At 35.7% G+C, this 18,443-nt stretch overlaps 2 protein-coding genes across 2 annotated transcripts; both read right to left on the bottom strand.

The window, feature by feature from the left end:
- Window positions 1-522: 522 nt before the first annotated feature.
- Window positions 523-3,946, bottom strand: LOC131937603 (uncharacterized). The gene is made up of 3 exons (XM_059295156.1): window positions 2,913-3,946; window positions 1,657-1,812; window positions 523-1,213 (listed from the first exon to the last, which is right to left on the bottom strand). The coding sequence occupies exons 1-3, from the start codon at window positions 3,944-3,946 to the stop codon at window positions 523-525; spliced, it is 1,881 nt and encodes a 626-aa protein (XP_059151139.1).
- Window positions 3,947-14,880: 10,934 nt separating this feature from the next.
- On the bottom strand, window positions 14,881-17,636 carry LOC131937602 (uncharacterized). The gene is made up of 4 exons (XM_059295155.1): window positions 17,611-17,636; window positions 16,851-17,510; window positions 16,008-16,163; window positions 14,881-15,529 (listed from the first exon to the last, which is right to left on the bottom strand). The coding sequence occupies exons 1-4, from the start codon at window positions 17,634-17,636 to the stop codon at window positions 14,896-14,898; spliced, it is 1,476 nt and encodes a 491-aa protein (XP_059151138.1). The 3' UTR covers window positions 14,881-14,895.
- Between the last annotated feature and the right edge of the window lie 807 nt (window positions 17,637-18,443).

Raw genomic sequence — 18,443 nt, 5'->3', positions numbered from 1 at the left:
TAAATTTGTTAGCCTCTAGACAAAATAAAAAATAAATATATTTTTAAAAATTCAGTGTATGTGTGTTTCATACATTTTTGTCAGTAAACGTGCAATTCCACAGACCTAAATAACGTTGACCTGTGTACATATCGGATTCTTCCTGCTGGTGATGTTGAATATAGAAACAAGCCTAGTGAATATTTTGTTACTTCCTTCTTTAATGCCAGGAACGGCACATCAGGTATGTGGTTGACAAAAATCAGCCCCACGTTGATTGTAGAATGTAAAATAGCGACTCAAAGTTAAAGTTTCTGTTGCAGTTCTTAGCAGTTTGTATGTTAAAGGAATCTGAACTTGAGACGTTATTTTTTAAAACTAAACTTGAAACACCCCTAAACACTTGAATACAATAAAATAAAATCATTTATCTTATGGAAATAATCCTTACTTTACTATATAAAGTCATATGGTTTCTATATTTTAAACGTGTTGTCCACTGTCCAAGTACTCCACCTGTCCCCAATTTAAATAAATGTTACCTTATGCTTTTACAACGTGTGCTGGCTTGCAATAGCAATATGGCCTTAAATTCGGGTCTTCTATACAATCAGCTTGGTGCAAGTAGAGATTCAGTCTAGTGACGTCATCAGACACCACCGTTGAGTTAGTTGCCAGAAAATCAACAACGCCTTCGTAAACGGCGTGGTTGGGCTGGGTCGTTAACGTTATCTGGTACCTCCTTGTTTGGGAAGAGTTGCCAGAAATTTCTGCTGTAGTTATGACACGGTCGAGTGTTAAGTTTACGCATCTCTGTCTCAAATTATTTGGTATGAAGCTGTTGACTTTGTCGACTAGTGCTTGGCTTAATGTGTGACCCAACGTCTGGCTTAACTTGGCCTCTGTGAAACCCATACAGGCGCAGTACTCCACAGGAATCTGCGCATGCTCACACGTGCGTCCTTCTGGAATCTCTTTGAACAAGCTAAACCTGGGCTGGGTGAGACTTCCTTTCCCGGTCTCTGCTTTAAAGTACAGCAGGTCAATCAAAGTCTCGTAGACGTCCGTGTGGGTCGTCAGACGCTCTTGGTTGGTTTTCACAACTTCCATCAGCTGTGGGTATTTGGTGTGGAACCAGGGCGGGAACACCAGGAACATGTAAGGTGTCCTAGCCTCAATCATCCCATGAAATGTTGACCTACGTATGACATTATGTTTTAGCTCTTGATACAATCTACACAGATTTATTGTTAAAGTTCTGAATGTAATCATAACAGATGTATTTTATACTACTTTTAAGTCATTTTCTTATTGATGTATTGATATTGTCGCTTTGTGTTGTTTCTGATTAATATTTAGCGGATATCTTGCTTGGTTTGTATATTTGTTTTTCTATAGTTTGTCAAAACTACCTTCAAGTTAAGCTAGTAGGATTTATAAAGTTCGTTGTTTAAGATTTTGTAAAGTTGTTGTTTTATAAAGGTCAGTTTGTAATCTCCCAGTGCATTGCTTTGAGACATAGCTTAATATTACACTGAAAATAGCCTAAGATTTAGCATTTGACTCTAGGTAAATTTAAAACAAACTGTTAGGCGATGTTATATAACCAAAAACCAAATTGTCAGAGTTTGATAAAACTAGAGGCTCATTGCATTAAAATGTTTACAGTATATTTACCTCATTGGTCCAAATCTCGGACCGTGGTCACTGAAAAACACAAGGACGGTGTTATGTAGAAGGTTCCGGTCCACCAACTTTGTCAAGAATCTGTAGTACAGTACATCACCTGCACTGGCCTTATTGACGTTATTGTGTGTTAAATGAGCAGAGAAGCTAAAAGGAAAATTGTATTTGTGCTTTTTATCTAATGCGTAAATTAAAAAATAAAGCGAAAGATTGTCCCTAAATTGTGTCTATTTTTAATAGAATAAAATCAAATCGAAAAAAATAGCGCAATAATGTGTGTATGATTAATTATAATTGGGTAATTTTTAAAGTCTACTAAACACCTGTTTAAGTCGCATTTCATGTCGTGATGTATTGTCTTAGAGTGTTAACCTTCATGATAAGTTCAAAAGAAATAGGTCTTATTGAAATGGTTGAATTTCGCTCTCAAGTTTCCGTCCGTGACTGACGATAGATCGAAATAATTAACGTCTCACAGTTTTTTTTTTGTTTGTTTTTTTTGAAAACTCGGGCTACAATATTTTATACCTTTGCGTGTAGCTTCTTTCACCTAAATCAAACATTATTCCTGTTATCATAATTTTAGAAACTAAAATAGAATAAAGTACCACTTCTGGAAGTCGGAGGTAACTCAAAAATGGAAAATAACAAGATCAAATAATTCAATTTAAAATTTCGTTTATCTAAGTTTACATTAGTTATACTTCTCCCACGGCAATAGATTAAATCAACACTACCGATTACAGAAAACCATTCAAAATTTGCGATGAACTTGCGCATTGAATTTAGTACACATATCTGAAAATGCTTCCACCAAACCTAATAACTCAGGTTATTGGCTTTTGATAGCCGGAAGTACGGTTGGTAAAGCTTCCGAATACCGGAAATGTTTCTAAAGTTTACACAAAAGTCAAACTTGTTATGACTCATTTATGAAATTTCTTCAAGTTAAATTAAACGATACAATATTTATCATTATCATTTATTATTACAAAAATAAGTGTTTCCTACCCAGGGAAGGGTAAAATGTTGAGATTTATTGAAATCTCGAATTTTGATTTCTGCACGATTTTAATACTTCTTCTATAGGCCCTAATTTGTATAATATTATTTTACTGAATGTATTTCTGAATTTGTTTTGCTACAAGGAAAAATATTTGAAATATTTCATGTACATTAATAAAACAACATTTTTCTTCATTTCTTTGGCACGTTTACCTTAATTGAAAAAGCCTATATTTACCAACCTGTAAGCAAAGTAAGGCGCTGCCTTAGAATTGTTGAACAAAGTCGCAAACTTCACCCAGTAGTCGGTCAGTAGAGTGATGTCTGGGACGTCACCTACACAACTTCCGTTTCGCATCATGTCGTCATCAAAATCAACCACCGCCTCCCGGAGGTAGTAATCCACCGGCTGTTTCGTCCAACCACGTTTGAGGTAATGGAATGCCGTGATGTTCAATAGGTCTAAAAACATGGCCGTTCTGTACCCCGCATTGCGGTAGGAACTCCACAAAAAGAAATCATTGATGTGGTCGAACGACATGAGCCTGTTCCACTTCAACTTGGCTAGAGAAGAATGTTTTTTCCCAGTGAGAAGTCCAACAACATTAGGGTACGTGTTGTCTCCAATTTTGTTGTGTTTGTGTAGCTCTACAGCGTTCATGGTATCTAGCAGAACATTTCTTGTCTTCGGCATGGAGCGTATCATGCTGTTTCTAGACATGCCATCAACACCTACCATCATGACGCTTAGAGTCTCTTTTGGGGCGTGTTGGTTAACGTGCGACTCATACTTGATCTTTAATTTAACCTCTAGCTGTGGTTTTCGTCGTATGAATGTTAAGAACGACTTGGATATGACGATGTCGGAGGTGTTGTAGCACTTGACGAGAACGTAATCTTCAGTCACGTTGATGGAGTTATTAAAAAACGGACTGACTTTCACTGTGATTAATTTTCTATCGTAATCATGTGCCGGGTCTCGAACCCGAACCTCGTACTGACAGTGTTTGAATGTTGACCTGAGCCATGGTATTCCTTCTATTTTCGTGTGATTGACGAAAATTGTGTCGCGTTTAGTGAAGACAAGATGTGGTTTCTGCTTGGAGCAATTGATGGTGGGGAATGTTTTGGTCATGTTTTCCAAAGCTTTATCAAAAGGGTCGACGACAGGGAATGGACAAGCTGATGATACTCGGTCAGTGACATGATGCGCAGATGATAGTCTGTTCCCAGTTATATGGTCAGCGCTGTATAGACTTATTTTATAATGCTGCATATTCTTGTTGAATGTTATATATAGACTTACAAGAGTAGTTATTAAAACCCAACAAAAAAGAAGACCACAGATGTATGTTATCTTTCTCGTACCTGTAGGTAAAATATTTATTTAAGATGGACACATTATAAAGAGAATTATCTGCAACATAAATAAATAAGTTTTTATCATAATACAACGGATTAAAGTATCAATTAACTGCAAATAAGTAGATATTATCTCGAATTAATGGAGTACAGGGTCATTTTATTTTTCAATGTATTAAATCCCAATGTAAAATTTCAGAAGGCACACAGTGAAATGCTCTTTATAGTTATATAGGTAATAAACGTTTTTTACAGATAGTTTTTAGAAAAAAGCACCATTTTGTGTTTAGGAATGTTTCTAGCTAGTTCTACACAGATGGTAGTGATTACCAGAGACAACAAACTTGTGCACTAACAGGACGCGTCTGACACAGATTTGCTAGCTAGTATGTGTATCCTCTTCCTTGTTGAACCTTTGATATTGTTTTATGTTTACGCTACTCTGATTCAAATTTGATCGTCTCTACGTTTTCTCGTTGTCGGCGTTCACAAAACGGCACGACAGGTCTTGATCCTTTCTTGCTATTTATTTTTGTAATTATATAAGCTGTTTGTGTATATAAATTTGTTTAGTAATTCTTAGAAGTAAACTCTGTGGTAGCGAACAGGCAATGACCAACAGGACAATACATGAAGGCTAAAACATCTCTTTTACATTTCGGCACAAGTGGCGATCAGAAATTGGTAAGTAGGTAATATTTGTTTGTAATTATAAATAAGAAAATAACTTTTAATTTAAATTGTTTCACTATTTTGTAGAATTGGAATTCAGCGTGCAGCAAAAATGTAAAACAGATTGTAATCATACATCAAATATAAGCTTTAATTAAGGAGAAGTCAACTTTAAAGTTTGTAATTTAATATAGCTGGTGATTTATTCCCAAGCACAACATATTTATTTATACGTCTACCAGCCTATTTCTCAGCTACCTGTTGGGGTTTCATATTTGATATTAAATCGAAGTCTGTCGAGTTTCTGTTCGGATAATTACAGTCAGTAAAACTATTATTTATAGCCTAGTTTATGTCTTATTACAGCTGAGGTATGCTGAAAATAAAACTATACAGTCTAATATCTGAAATCTTACAGTTTATTTAAATTCTTAGGCTACTTTAAAAGCTTACCGAAAAAAACAACCTTATCTAATTTTAATTAACCAACATACTCACTATCATTAATAATGTAATTAAGAAAAAAAATTATCCTACCCATGATGACAATTCATTGTCTTAAACACGGACAGCCCATACACACTGTTTAGGATGGAAAACCCCAAACAATTAATTGTGTGTAGAGATTAACTTCCACGCATTACTGAATGTTAAATATATTTTCTTTTAACTTCAGAGATTCAAAGCTTCACGAGTCATTCAACAGGATAAACAGAGGTTATAAATTCTCCGGCTGGAGATTATACATATAGGGATTACTTAAACACGCTCATAGGGACACAGCACACCAACACACGCAGAACAAAGATATTTTCTGTCTTCATCATCGAGATAGAGTTTAATTATTTATGGGTATCAAATTATACAAAGTGTTTGTTTATTATTTATAATTATAAGGACGAATTCGCAAGCATTAAAAATTTGTCAAATTTAATGATTGTTTGGTTTTGGCTATTTTCTTTTTCTTAAAAGACTTCTAAATTTGAAATCTGTACTTATTAATTTCGCAAAAAACAATTATTTATGAATTAGGGCTTTATAGATTCAAGGATTTAAAAATCGACCAACTCTTAAACCAATTCACCTGACTCTTTTTTTTTACCGGAATAGGACATTAGGCCGACAGGAACAGGACATAAGGTTGACAAGAACAGGACATCCGGCCAACGAAAGAGGACATTAGGCCGACAGGAACAGGACATAAGGTTGACAAGAACAGGACATCCGGCCAACGAAAGAGGACATTAGGCCGACAGGAACAGGACATAAGGTTGACAAGAACAGGACATCCGGCCAACGAAAGAGGACATTAGGCCAACAGGGACAGGACATTAGGCCGACAGGAACAGGACATCCGGCCAACGAAAGAGGACATTAGGCCGACAGGAACAGGACATAAGATTGACAAGAACAGGACATCCGGCCAACGAAAGAGGACATTAGGCCAACAGGAACAGGACATAAGGTTGACAAGAACAGGACATCCGGCCAACTTCTTCTTCTTCTTCTTCTTCGTTCTTAATTATTAGTGTTTAAGGGGATAGAGCCTTATCTGCCAGTGGGTTTGAACTCGAGACTTTGTTCGAATTTATCAACCATGAGCTTTTTTTTTTGCCGACTCGACCACGCCTCCAACACAATTAAGCGTTACGTGTCAACTGGTTATGCGCCATTGAGGCCATTGACTCCGATTTCAGCCTGCTTTTCTTTTTGGATTTGCTTCCATAGCCTTTGTCCAACCAAGAACAAACTACAAGGCAGCAGTTGTTTAATTTTGGAGTTGTCTCTCCTAGAAGAGTGGCTGTCCCCAGCTAACGAGCCTCATCTGCCCGAGGGTTCGAACTCGAGACTTTTCTGTTTATCAACCATGAGCTTTACCGACTCGACCACGCCGAACCCTAGAGGACATTAGGCCGACAGGAACAGGACATAAGGTTGACAAGAACAGGACATCCGGCCAACGGAAGAGGACATGAGGTTGACAGGAACAGGACAGTAGGCCGAGAAGACATTTGGCAGGAACAGATATCACAGAGTTCACATTCGATTTTCAAAAAATAGAATATCAGCTAACATATAATATATTGAAAATTATTACGATACAAACCTATTGAACCATTTAATCCTTGAAGAAACATATCGACATTTTTCATATCCAAAGCCGTTCTTTATGTTAAATAGATGTTTTGATATTTGCGGGACAAACTTATGCATTACAAAACTCCGAAATCAAATAAGAATAGAGCCCCTTAGGTGGCTTTATGCGATAGGACTTTAAACTATGGCTTCCTTTTGACAGCTGTTGCTACACTGCTGATTCCAAGCTGTTCAGCTTGCGCCCCCCCCCCCCCCTGTAAGTCGATTAGCTGTGTAAAGAGAGAGGTCTGATATATGGTCAGCCTATGGCCCCTCTCATCTTATCGCCCAGGTCTTGTGCTTGGATATACAATGAGTAATCATCCAATGGCCGATACAAAAATGAAACCTAATATTCAAACTAATTTTAATAAAGCTAATAATGCGAGTTTTCGGTTAAATTATGGCCTGTGGAATTATTGAGCAAAATAGTCTGCTTAACCTTATGACATGTATTTTTATTCGTGTAGCATGGTTATCGGCTATATTTAATACGACTTTATTACACACTGAGTCAATACAAATAAATCGATCAGTGCAAGGTACTTAAATAGATGAGCAATTATACAGATTTTGTGTAAGCCAACTGTTCGTCGATACACAACACAAATAAGCACAGGATTATACCCAACATTGTTGAGTCACTTGGGGGATACACTAGTCTCTGCGTAGCTACTGGTTATTAGAGTATACCCGAGCAACGTTTTACAACAATATTACAGACATAAATTATGTAAACACAATCGGGCTTATAAATAGAACCGAAGTAAATATGGGATTAAAGAAAAATAATATTATAATCATTAAAAGCAGCCTGAAAGATATGTTGAGTACAATGAGACACATAAAAGCAAACATTCTTCCCTTTCAAACAGCTATATCTATGCCAGACCTCCTACAGTTTTTTTATATTAAGCTTGACGGATCTGCTAATTCGAGAATATTAAGAATCTATTTACTGATAAAACAGAAACTCGACAAAGTTTTTTTTGGTCAAAGAAAAAGAAGCCAAGTAAAAAAATATATAGCTAATAACACAAATTAGTAAAAAACTCAATGAATAATTTAATTTTGTTTTAAATTGAACTGTTCAGGCCTTAAATATTTCATATAAATCTTTGTTTCTAAGAAAAGAAATAGGTTGAGTTTTAATATAATTTATTGAAAATTTAGAATAATTGAAATTTTCAGTTAAGAGTGGCCTACCTTCAAAATTCTTACGGAGGCTAAATTAAAAACGTAGAGCCATGAATCTTCGGAAGGCTGGGTTAATTTCATATTCGGCTTCGGTTGCTGTAACTATAAGTTTTTTTTATGTCGGATGAGTAGTTAGCCAATCGCACAACTCCAAAATGAAAACCAGTACACACTGATTTATCTGGCTACTACCTGTGTAGACCTGTTCAGGATGGTTAACCAGAAGCACAAGGTTCCCGCAGGTGCACTTTGAGGGGATGGGGGGGGGGGGGTGGTAAGCCATCACACCACAAGGCAGTTGGCCATTTGGATGGATTTGATGCGTACTGTGATTAATAATTATAGATTCCTCATTGTATAATTCTCGGTGATAAACTTATCTAAAATATTTTATCTGCATTTCATCTTTGCAAGCCTATATCAAATAACCTTTTAAAGCTATAACATGACTTTCACAAAGGCATGTTCAAAAATAGAGTCTAGATATTTGGAAAAAACTAGATCTATCAGATTTTTTTTCTAATTTTTAACATCTTCGATACCATGAGCTATATAGTCGATAACGGGAAAAAATCCGCACGGTGAAATATTTTTCCGTCTAGCCTTACTTTGCGAGACCTTTGGTTAATATAAAAAAAAATTGATAATCAAAGGAGCAACAAAACCACAATGTAGCTACATTTAAAAGTCTCTACTGTTGTTGTATTGATCAGTTAAAACAACAGCGAACAGGGGAGGGAATTAACGTGTGCAGTTTGTTGGGGAGAGTAAGGTGAGGGAAGCTGAGAGTAATAGACGGGGTGGGAATGGGTGGGGGTGGATGTTAGACTGTGAGGGTGGATGTTAGAGGTGTGAGGGTGGATGTTAGAGGTGTGAGGGTGGATGTTAGAGGTGTGAGGGTGGATGTTAGAGGTGTGAGGGTGGATGTTAGAGGTGTGAGGGTGGATGTTAGAGGTGTGAGGGTGGATGTTAGAGGTGTGAGGGTGGATGTTAGAGGTGTGAGGATGGATGTTAGAGGTGTGAGGATGGATGTTAGATGTTAAATTAACCCTTTTGTAATCAACTGTGGTGATTGAAAAATAAAATGTTTTAAATATTAACTAAGTTATTTCCCTTACACAGTTGTTTAACAATAGTGTTTTTAATTTTTAAAAAAATAACTTATTACCTCCCTTAAAACGTACGTATTGTTTTAAAATAATTGTTTTAAAAATTATTCTATTATCTCCCTTACCACGTAGCGACCGCTACAAAGACACAATTGTGATTAAAATATTTCTAATCAAGTATCAGAATTGTGATTTAAGCCCAAATGGTCAAAGCCTTTATGGTCAAAGCACCTGAAACCTTTTCTATGTCTACACCTGTATATTAAAGTTTTAATTTCTGAACTTTAAATTACCGTATTGCTCCAAATCTGCGCCCGTGATCTCTGAAAAACAAAGAAGATGTCAATTAGGATGTTCAACAACCAGACTTAAATGATTTCGTTAAAAACGTGGCTGTTCAATGGTATTTAAGTTCATTTTAAAATTAATTTTCATTAGTTTTAGCCGTGAAAACTGTATAAATTTAATAGCGTAGTTCTATATAAGTAGATCTATAGATCTAAATAGTATTTGAATGAAATAGTTCACTTCTCTATGTTCTAATATCGCAAGATGTGGGAAGCGAATCTTATTAAAGATAATGTGTATTATTTACGACATTTGATATTTAATTCTATTTTTTTCCTATAATCAATGTCGCCATTAGTGTGGTGTAATTTCGTAATGTTTAAAAATTTGCCATTTTTTTTTTTTTATAAAGTGTTACTTGTATCTTCTATAGGGCGTTCTTGTCACAACTATAAACAATTTTCCGGTTGCATAATTGGAAATGTGTTTCTACTTTCGAATATGCCTTTATTTTTATTTATTTACCGTATTTAAATAAAATTGAGCTTATACATTTAATACAGCTAGCATATTATTTTTTTCAACAAAAGTCAGTGTCATTAAGGCCTCCGTATATGGCTGAAGATAATGATCTCATAGCCTCGGAAAATATTTTGCGGACAGAGAGAGAGAGAAAGAGAGAGAGAGAGAGAGAGAGAGAGAGAGAGAGAAAGAGAGAGAGAGAGAGAGAGAGTGAAGAGCGCAAAAGGGCTTTAATATATAAGGATTAATTTTCTTTTATAAACGGCAAGGTCTCTAATTCTGTTAGTAGCACATTATATTTATAATGTCCCTTTATTCTTAGGCTAAATGAAATACATGAGTTAGGATTTATCACTGATGTTACACGTTGCCAAAAAAAAAATTACAATGCACTCCCCCCCCCCCCCCTCCCCCCAACCCACTTTTAGCGAAACGTAAGCTTACTTGAAAACAGGACGATTGTTTAACGTGGGCTGATCAATTGAAGTGGATGAAGAAAGCAGAACGTTATTGAATTAAAAAGCTAATCCTACTTCAATGAAACTAATCTGTAGCTCTAGCCTTATAATGGCGAGATTAAACAATATTTGATGTCTTCTCAACGAAGACCGGGGGGAGGGGGCGGATTTTGATGGGTGGAGGTTGAGGCGGGTGAGTTGGGTTGGGTAGGGGTTTGCGATAGGGTCGATTATTGAAGTCGGTGGGTGTGGGTGGTGATGGGTAAGGCGGATTGTGGTTGGTGTGTGGGGGCGCTAGAGTTGGTGGGGGTAGGGGCGGGTCAGTTCGTGTGTTTGTGTATGGGTAGTGTGATTGCACGTGAGGTTTAGCTGTAGAGGGTGGGGGGGGGGGGGGGTTTGCTATCTCGTGTAGAGTTGAGTATGACGAGACATAGATGAAAGAAAGATAAACATCTCATAAGAAAATTGTTTAAAGGAATAAAGCTTTTATGACATTTTCAAATCACAAAGAAAACATCTTAAATGAGTAAATGTACTGAAAAGTAAAATAATAAAGTTAGCTTGTCTACAAAACAAAAAGCTATACTTATATTATGATCTTAAAAGCCTGGGCGCTCAATGATGAAAATTGAACAAAGATCTTATACTAAGTCATAGAACGTAAACATATCATGAAACTCCCTATCAAAGGGAATATATTGTCAATAAGTGAGCGCCAATAGCGACAGTTGGACAAACTAGCCTAGGACAGAGATGCCTAGAAAGTTTTTTTGTCAGTTGCCTATGTCTCAGGAGGGGCTACAGACTAACCTAGCCTAACTTCTAGAAGTAACGTATGTGGCAGAAGACGGTCATTCACCAACAGGACATTAGATGAAGACTTGCATATTTATTTTACACTTCGGCACGAAAGGTGGCTATCAAACATCGATTAGTCGCAATACCTACTTGTAATTTTTTTTTTAAAAGGAAAATAAATTGATTAGAGTAATTTTTAATATTTTGTCGAATAGGATGCCTGCAGTCAAATAACTATGTAAAAACAGTACTCATAGTATTTGGTATTATATGATTTTTAGAAACTTTCCGATAACGGAAATCACTGAAAAATAGAAAGTGAACTAAGTAGCCCATATGATCTTTTACTTATATAACATATCGGCTACATATCTGAAACAGTTCTCAAGTTATCATTTTCCCTCGGATATTTAGTTAAGTACCTCTTCCAATTACAAAAAATAATTCACACGTTGTTAGGAAACCGTGCATATAATCTAATACTTGTACGTGGAATTTCGTCTAGCTAGCTTATATGCTAATAAAGTTATTGAAAATTGGGTACATTCCCTTTCCGGTTACTAGAAATTTCTCAAAAAAAAAAGACAGAAAACTATAATTACTTATATATAAATTTCGATTAAAATAACTGAAACGGTACTCACTTTATCGTGTTTACAGACACACACACAAGCATACAGACAGGATTGCTAAACTAATGTTTTTCGTCTCCGGAAGATTGAAAACCGTCAAATTTTGTCAAAATCTCAGATTATTCGCATGATAACAAAATATCCGTTATTTTCCATTTACGATAAAGTTGGGATGGAGGGGAGGAGGTTGTAAAACATCTAAAACTGTCAAGAATTCAATTAATTTTTGTGCATGATTACAATACCTTTTCTATACCATTTTTTTTTTAAATTGAATTTTTCCCTGCGACTTTTTAATGTATGTTTAGCACATAGCCTACTATGTTTTTTCAGACTTCGGCGAGGTGTTGTATGAGACATACGTAAGGCTAACAATTAAGCTCTTACAATTGATTTTAATGAGACTATCGATACTTTCAAAGCTTTTATGCCCATAAAATGTATTCAAGAAAATAATGTTTCTTACCCCTGACCTGTTTCAGTGTAGTCCAACTGTTTACTAAATATAGACATTTTTTTTTAACTGTGTAGGATCGAAGACAGCTTACGAATGATTTACTCGTTTTGTGCAAAGATTAACTTAGATGGGCAATCTTTTTGAACTCACCAGGATCGAAGACTGCCTACGCATTTGTTTGTTTTTTTGTTCAGAGATTAACTTTCACACATGACTGAATGTTAAATCAATATTTACTTTTGACAAGCTTTTACTGAAATTGCTTTCTTGTTATTTTGGCTTTTGTCTTACGGGTCGAAACGGGATAACGAAATTTCGAACACACTAACGGACCGATTTCTTTCTAACTTGTCCCGTGGGTCCAGAATCGACCATAAGGCGATGTGACATCTAATTTGACTTAATTAGATGCTTAATTAATTTTTAAGAATTAATTGAATTTTCTTGTTTAACGTACTAATTTTCCGTGGAATTTTTTTAGTCATGCAATTCTATTGTATAATAAATATAATATATTGTTTTTTAAATAATGAAAAAAACTTAATAACATTAGTTTTATTAACACGCTGTTTTTAGTAATGCACTAAAAAGAAGAACATATTTTTTTTCTTTAACATAAAAATGAGTTATTATTTTAAATAATTAAAAATAAAAGCGTTGGTGACTATATTACGTATTAAACACCTTTACAATTTCGCTAAAGATAACTATTTCCTGTAATTTTAAAAGTATACATTGCCTAATCATACTGCTTAAGATAATAGCTTCCTGTTATTTAAAAAAATAACAATGCCTAATCGTACTGCCTAGCCCACGACGAGATATGTTTCTATTGACACGATGGCTGGCAACACATAAAGACGCCAACATGACACATACATACATATACATGTACTGGTATAATCACACATGCAGTTAGTGACAGTTAACTGGGCAGGATAATACACCCAGCATCGCGAGAACTGGCGTGAGACTCCTTTAAAATGAGTTCATATAATTAGCATAATTACTCCTCTATCTATTTTTTGAGAATGAGAAAGTTATGACAAATGTGTTCATAAAATAAAATACATTTAAAAAACATTCATATTCATGTCGAAAAAAATTATTTAATATAGAATCGCAGTATTGTATCGCAAGCTAATACATTTTCTTTTTCTATTTTAAGCCCCCTGCAATACTGGTTTTTACATTCTGAAAGTAAAATCGTGCACTTCAAATACCGAAATCAACAAACTATCAAAGCATTGAAGTTGTCTTCAAAGAAACAAAGCGATGATATTTATATGTTAACCAAATGTTGCCTGGTAAACAACGCAATTAAAAAACATACAAAGCATTTTGAAACAGTGTTATAGATTTAGTTGTCTTTACACCAGCAAAAACAGTAAGTGCGTACAGCTGTTATTTTTTCTTTTACTTTTTCTTATCTTTTTTTTGTGTGTGCCCAGACTAGACATACAACTACAACTGGTAAACAACCTCAGATGTCAGTTATTTTTATGCACGGATACTTTTTTACTGGGTGGGGGGGGGGGGGGGGGAGTGGGCGGTTTCGGGTCATTTACAAAATTTACAGTATATATATTTTTTATTACGTCCTGGGAGATGGGGGATGGACATGCTCCAGGGGGGGGGGGGGGGGAACAGTTCTCACTGAGAGATGGCTGAATAAAATTATGGCTATGCATCGAACACATATGGGCCCTGAGTTAATAATGAAATTGGTAAACTCTTCATGGGTAGAGTTACACGGACACAGGTACACGGCCAACCACTGTTACAGTTCTATATTAATGCCCCTTCCCTCCACCAAAGTGTAATAGCCTTTCCAAATGTTGTAATGCCTTTAAAATAAACTTGTTGATATATTTTATTAACGCGTTTAGCTGGTGACGTTAATATAACACATTTAAATAATTAGTTGATCTAAATCCTGCTATAGTCCCACATATGTAACTCTTGTAAAAAAAATGGCTTAGCTAAATTTTATTAACAAACATTTGAAAATCAAATTATGTTTCATTGTACAAAGTAATGGTCAGAGTATTGTATTTGTATATGTTTTGTGCAACACTGATTTAGAAAAAAAAATCTATATTGCCGGTTAAACTTTTCGAAATCGAAATGGCGAAAAAAAAAGAAACCACGGCCAGAGGTAAGCTAATATCTTTTAAAATATTAATATTTTAACCTCAAAATACATTACAAACTTGTAGCAGTACCATAATTCTATCGAATAAAACCTTCAGAATAACAAATTTTTATTACTTCGTTATATTACGACTAAAACAAGTGTCCCATATGTTGGACGCTTGTAATGAATGGCGCGGTGTAGATCGTTGCTCCAATGTCCCAGTAATTGGACACTGGCAAGAAACACAGACGTTCATTTTTTATTGATTTTTAATGGTAAGTTGTGGTAAAACAGTTGTAGTTGTTCACTGTTGAATGTAAGGTGTTAAAAAGTATGTATAGAATTATGACGTCGATCTTTGTATTAACTATATACCATTATGTTAAAAAGTTTAATTTACATTTTTTAGAATTTTTTATTTTATTTCTCAAGTGTCTAAAAGACATATTCATAAGTATCAGTTGGTACAGTAACAAAATGGCTTTAATTTAGGGTCTTCGATGCAATCTGCCTGGTTTTTGTAAAGGTTCAGTCTGACTATGTCACCAGACACAGCCGCTTCATTCGTACTGGTCAAAACGACATCACCTTCATAAATGGCGTCGTTGGGTTGGGTCGTCACGGTCACATGATACGTTTTAATGTCAGCGTTGCTAGTCATTTCTACTGGATCGGTGACCTTTTCCAGTTTTAACGTTGTGCAATTTGATTTGATTTTTTCTGGAATAAGTGTGTTCACTCTGTCTACGAGAGCCAGGCCCAGAAAGTGACCCAACGTCTTGCTTAACTTGGCCTCTGTGAAACCCATACAGGCGCAGTACTCCACAGGAATCTGCGCATGCTCACACGTGCGTCCTTCTGGAATTTCTTTGAACAAGCTAAACCTGGGCTGGGTGAGACTTTCTTTCCCGGTCTCTGCTTTAAAGTACAGCAGGTCAATCAAAGTCTCGTAGACGTCCGTGTGGGTCGTCAGACGCTCTTGGTTGGTTTTCACAACTTCCATCAGCTGCGGGTATTTGGTGTGGAACCATGATGGGAACACCAGGAACATGTAAGGTGTCCTCGCCTCTATCATGCCGTTGTATGTGGATCTGGGAAAGACATACTCAGTTATATTTAAGCATAAGCAAGTACTTTAATATTATTGTCTACATTGTAGAAACCTGAAAAAATGTGTAGTACTTTGACTGTATAATTTTATATATTAAACTATATCTCTCTGTTGATTTAGATTAGGTGAGATCAGTTGCATGTGTGCATGTGGATCTAGATAACGTCTGCTGTTAATGATATTAATTCCCTTCAGCTTTAAAAACCAATTTGTGTTGTTTTAGTGAGCATATTGAACAGAAATATGTAGCCTGGTTTGTATCTGTGTTGGGGCTAACGATTTGGTAATTTTTTTCTATCATCATCCGAGGGCGCATTGTCTATGAGTTTATCGGTACGAGAAACATATAAGAAGAGAGAGAGAGAGAGAAATAGAGCGACGGAGAGAGAAAGAGTGTGTGTGAGAAAGAAATAGTTTCAAAAGTTTATCATTTGTTGTATACAAACTCATATAGTTACCGAATAGGTCCAAATCTGGGCCCGTGATCACTGAAAAACACAAGGACGGTGTTGTTTAGAAGGTTTCCGTCCACCAACTTGGACAAGAATCTGTAGTAGAGTTCATCACCTGCACTTGCCATATTGACGTCATCGTGGGTCAAATTTGCAGAGAAGCTATGGACACAAATTTAGTAATAATTAATGGAAAGTGTAGGCTATATACAGTGTCTATCTCCAGGATTATTTTTAAAAAAAAAGAAACTTTAATATTTCAGAAAAAAAGCCGTATTTTCTTTTATAAACAAAGCCATTTTTTAGTGTGAAAAAAGTAAATAAAGACTACTTCAGTCTCTCTATGTAAAAGGAATGTAAGTTTCTAAAGTAATAATTTTTCGAATGATTGTATACGTTTTTAAGCAAAAAAATATGACATTCATCATTCGTTTGAGCAAAGATCTCAATATAAATTAAAGTATATGTTTTATTAAAATTGTAGATTAGCTATATTGATGAATTACCCAGTCAATGTCAACAAAATAGACTGCTACTTTGATTTGAGGACTTTGTCTGATTTCATCATTAATATGTGACAACGAAATAAAAGCGGTTAATGTAGAAGGCTGTTAGCGAAAATGAACTATATATACATAGGGCAGGGGTAAGAGCAATTCTGACAGTTTGCCACGGTGCCGGAATGTGATGCTATGCCAACTGTTGATGACTACCACTTATATTAAATTAGGAAAAAATAACTTCCCCAATAGCTTTCATGCAGGGGGTATTTATCCCAAACGACACTTCACATTTATAGTACACATTTATGCAAAAAGCTGGCTGTAATGTAATGTAAATGTCACCAACCTATATGTAAAGTACGGCTCCGTTTTAGAATTGTTGAACAAAGTCGCAAACTTCACCCAGTAGTCGGTCAGTAGAGTGATGTCTGGAACGTCACCTACACAGCTTCCATTACGCATCATGTCTGACTCAGAGTCAACCACCGCCTCCCGAAAGTAGTAATCCACCGGCTGCTTGACCCAGCCACGTTTCTGGTAGTGGAATGCCGTGACATACGATCGATCTAAAAACATGGCCGTTCTGTAGCCGGCATTGCGGTAAGCGCTCCACAGAAATAAATGATTAATATGGTCGAAAGGCATATCCCAGTTCCAGCTGTTATTTAGCAAATAAAATTCATTTTGTCCTGTTAGAAGTCCAACAACATTAGGGTACGTGTTGTCTCCCATTTTGTTGTGTTTGTGTAGCTCTACAGCGTTCATAGTATCTAGCAGAAAATTTCTTGTCTTTGGCATGGAGCGTATCATGCTGTTTCTAGACATGCCATCAACACCTACCATCATGACGCTTAGAGTCTCTTTTGGGGCGTGTTGGTTAACATGCGCGATGTACTTGATTTTCAATTCAGCCTCTAGCTGTGGTTTTCGTCGAATGAATGTTAAAAAAGACTTTGATATGACGATGTTAAAGGTGTTGTAGCACTTGACGACCACATAATCTTCTCTAACATTAATGAAGTTAGTAAAAAACGGACTGACCTTCACTGTAATTATTTCTATATCATTTTCATGTGCCGGGTCTCGAACCCGAACCTCGTACTGACAGTGTTTGAAGGTTGACCTGAGCCATGGTATTCCTTCTATTTTCGTGTGATTGACAAATATTGTGTCGCCTTCAATATAGACGAGATGTGGTTTCTGGTTAGAACAGTCGATGGTGGGATATTTGTTTGTGATGTTTGTTAGAGCTTTATCAAAGGGCTCAACGACAGGAATACTACAACCAAATTCATTAGCACTTCCAATAAATATAAGAAAATACTTGTTGAATTTTAAATGCAAAACCACTTTTGCGGTTATTAAAATTAAAATAAGTAATAGAAGTATTTGAAAGTGTCTTTGCCTTCTCGTTTTACCTACAAAAATATTTTCTTATTTAAGAATCATTTCAAAACACAAAATTCCTTAAATACTTAAATTTACATAAACTGACGAGACACATAAATATACGGTTAAATTTTAACAATACATTCATACTGGTTATCTTAGTTTAAATAATTAAATTGGTAAATATTTCATAATCTACTTTTATCTTTCTAACGCCGATATAGTACTTACAAACACGCATGCTAATTTTTTTGAACACCGAAATTCCTATCCTAAACATAAGTCTTTTAACAGCGTGATCTAACATTTGATATCAGCTGATTAATTTGAAGAGTTTGCCAAAGTTTAAAGAACTTCTTTCTTATATAAGCGGTCTTCTGATCTGTTCAATAGGTAGAGTTAAAAATTCTTCATTACGTTGATTTTTTCAAGAAATTTATGACTACCTAGACCGGTCTTTTCTATGAAAACCTATTCTAGCCTATAAATATAGCCCTGTGTCGTCAAGTGTTGCGTTCTACCGTTTAAAATAGAAATAAATGTTTAAGTG

Source organism: Physella acuta, unplaced genomic scaffold (assembly GCF_028476545.2).
Source record: "Physella acuta isolate Inbredline_101_S28 unplaced genomic scaffold, ASM2847654v3 ptg000214l, whole genome shotgun sequence".
NCBI classification, from domain to species: domain Eukaryota; kingdom Metazoa; phylum Mollusca; class Gastropoda; family Physidae; genus Physella; species Physella acuta.
Note: the sequence above shows the minus strand (reverse complement) of the source record. Positions and strands in the feature narration are given on the sequence as shown.

What these genes read in the sequence shown, in the direction of transcription:
- LOC131937603 (XM_059295156.1), bottom strand. Translation starts at nt 3,946, where the DNA reads ATGCAGCATTATAAAATAAGTCTATACAGCGCTGACCATATAACTGGG. An exon ending in GCGCCTTACTTTGCTTACAG is followed by an intron (nt 1,813 to 2,912) that starts GTTGGTAAATAT and finishes TTTTCCTTTTAG; the next exon opens with CTTCTCTGCTCATTTAACAC. An exon ending in CCGAGATTTGGACCAATGAG is followed by an intron (nt 1,214 to 1,656) that starts GTAAATATACTG and finishes AAATCTGTGTAG; the next exon opens with ATTGTATCAAGAGCTAAAAC.
- LOC131937602 (XM_059295155.1), bottom strand. Translation starts at nt 17,636, where the DNA reads ATGGCTCAGGTCAACCTTCAAACACT. An exon ending in CAGGTCAACCTTCAAACACT is followed by an intron (nt 17,511 to 17,610) that starts GTCAGTACGAGG and finishes CATTAATGTTAG; the next exon opens with AGAAGATTATGTGGTCGTCA. An exon ending in GAGCCGTACTTTACATATAG is followed by an intron (nt 16,164 to 16,850) that starts GTTGGTGACATT and finishes TTGTGTCCATAG; the next exon opens with CTTCTCTGCAAATTTGACCC.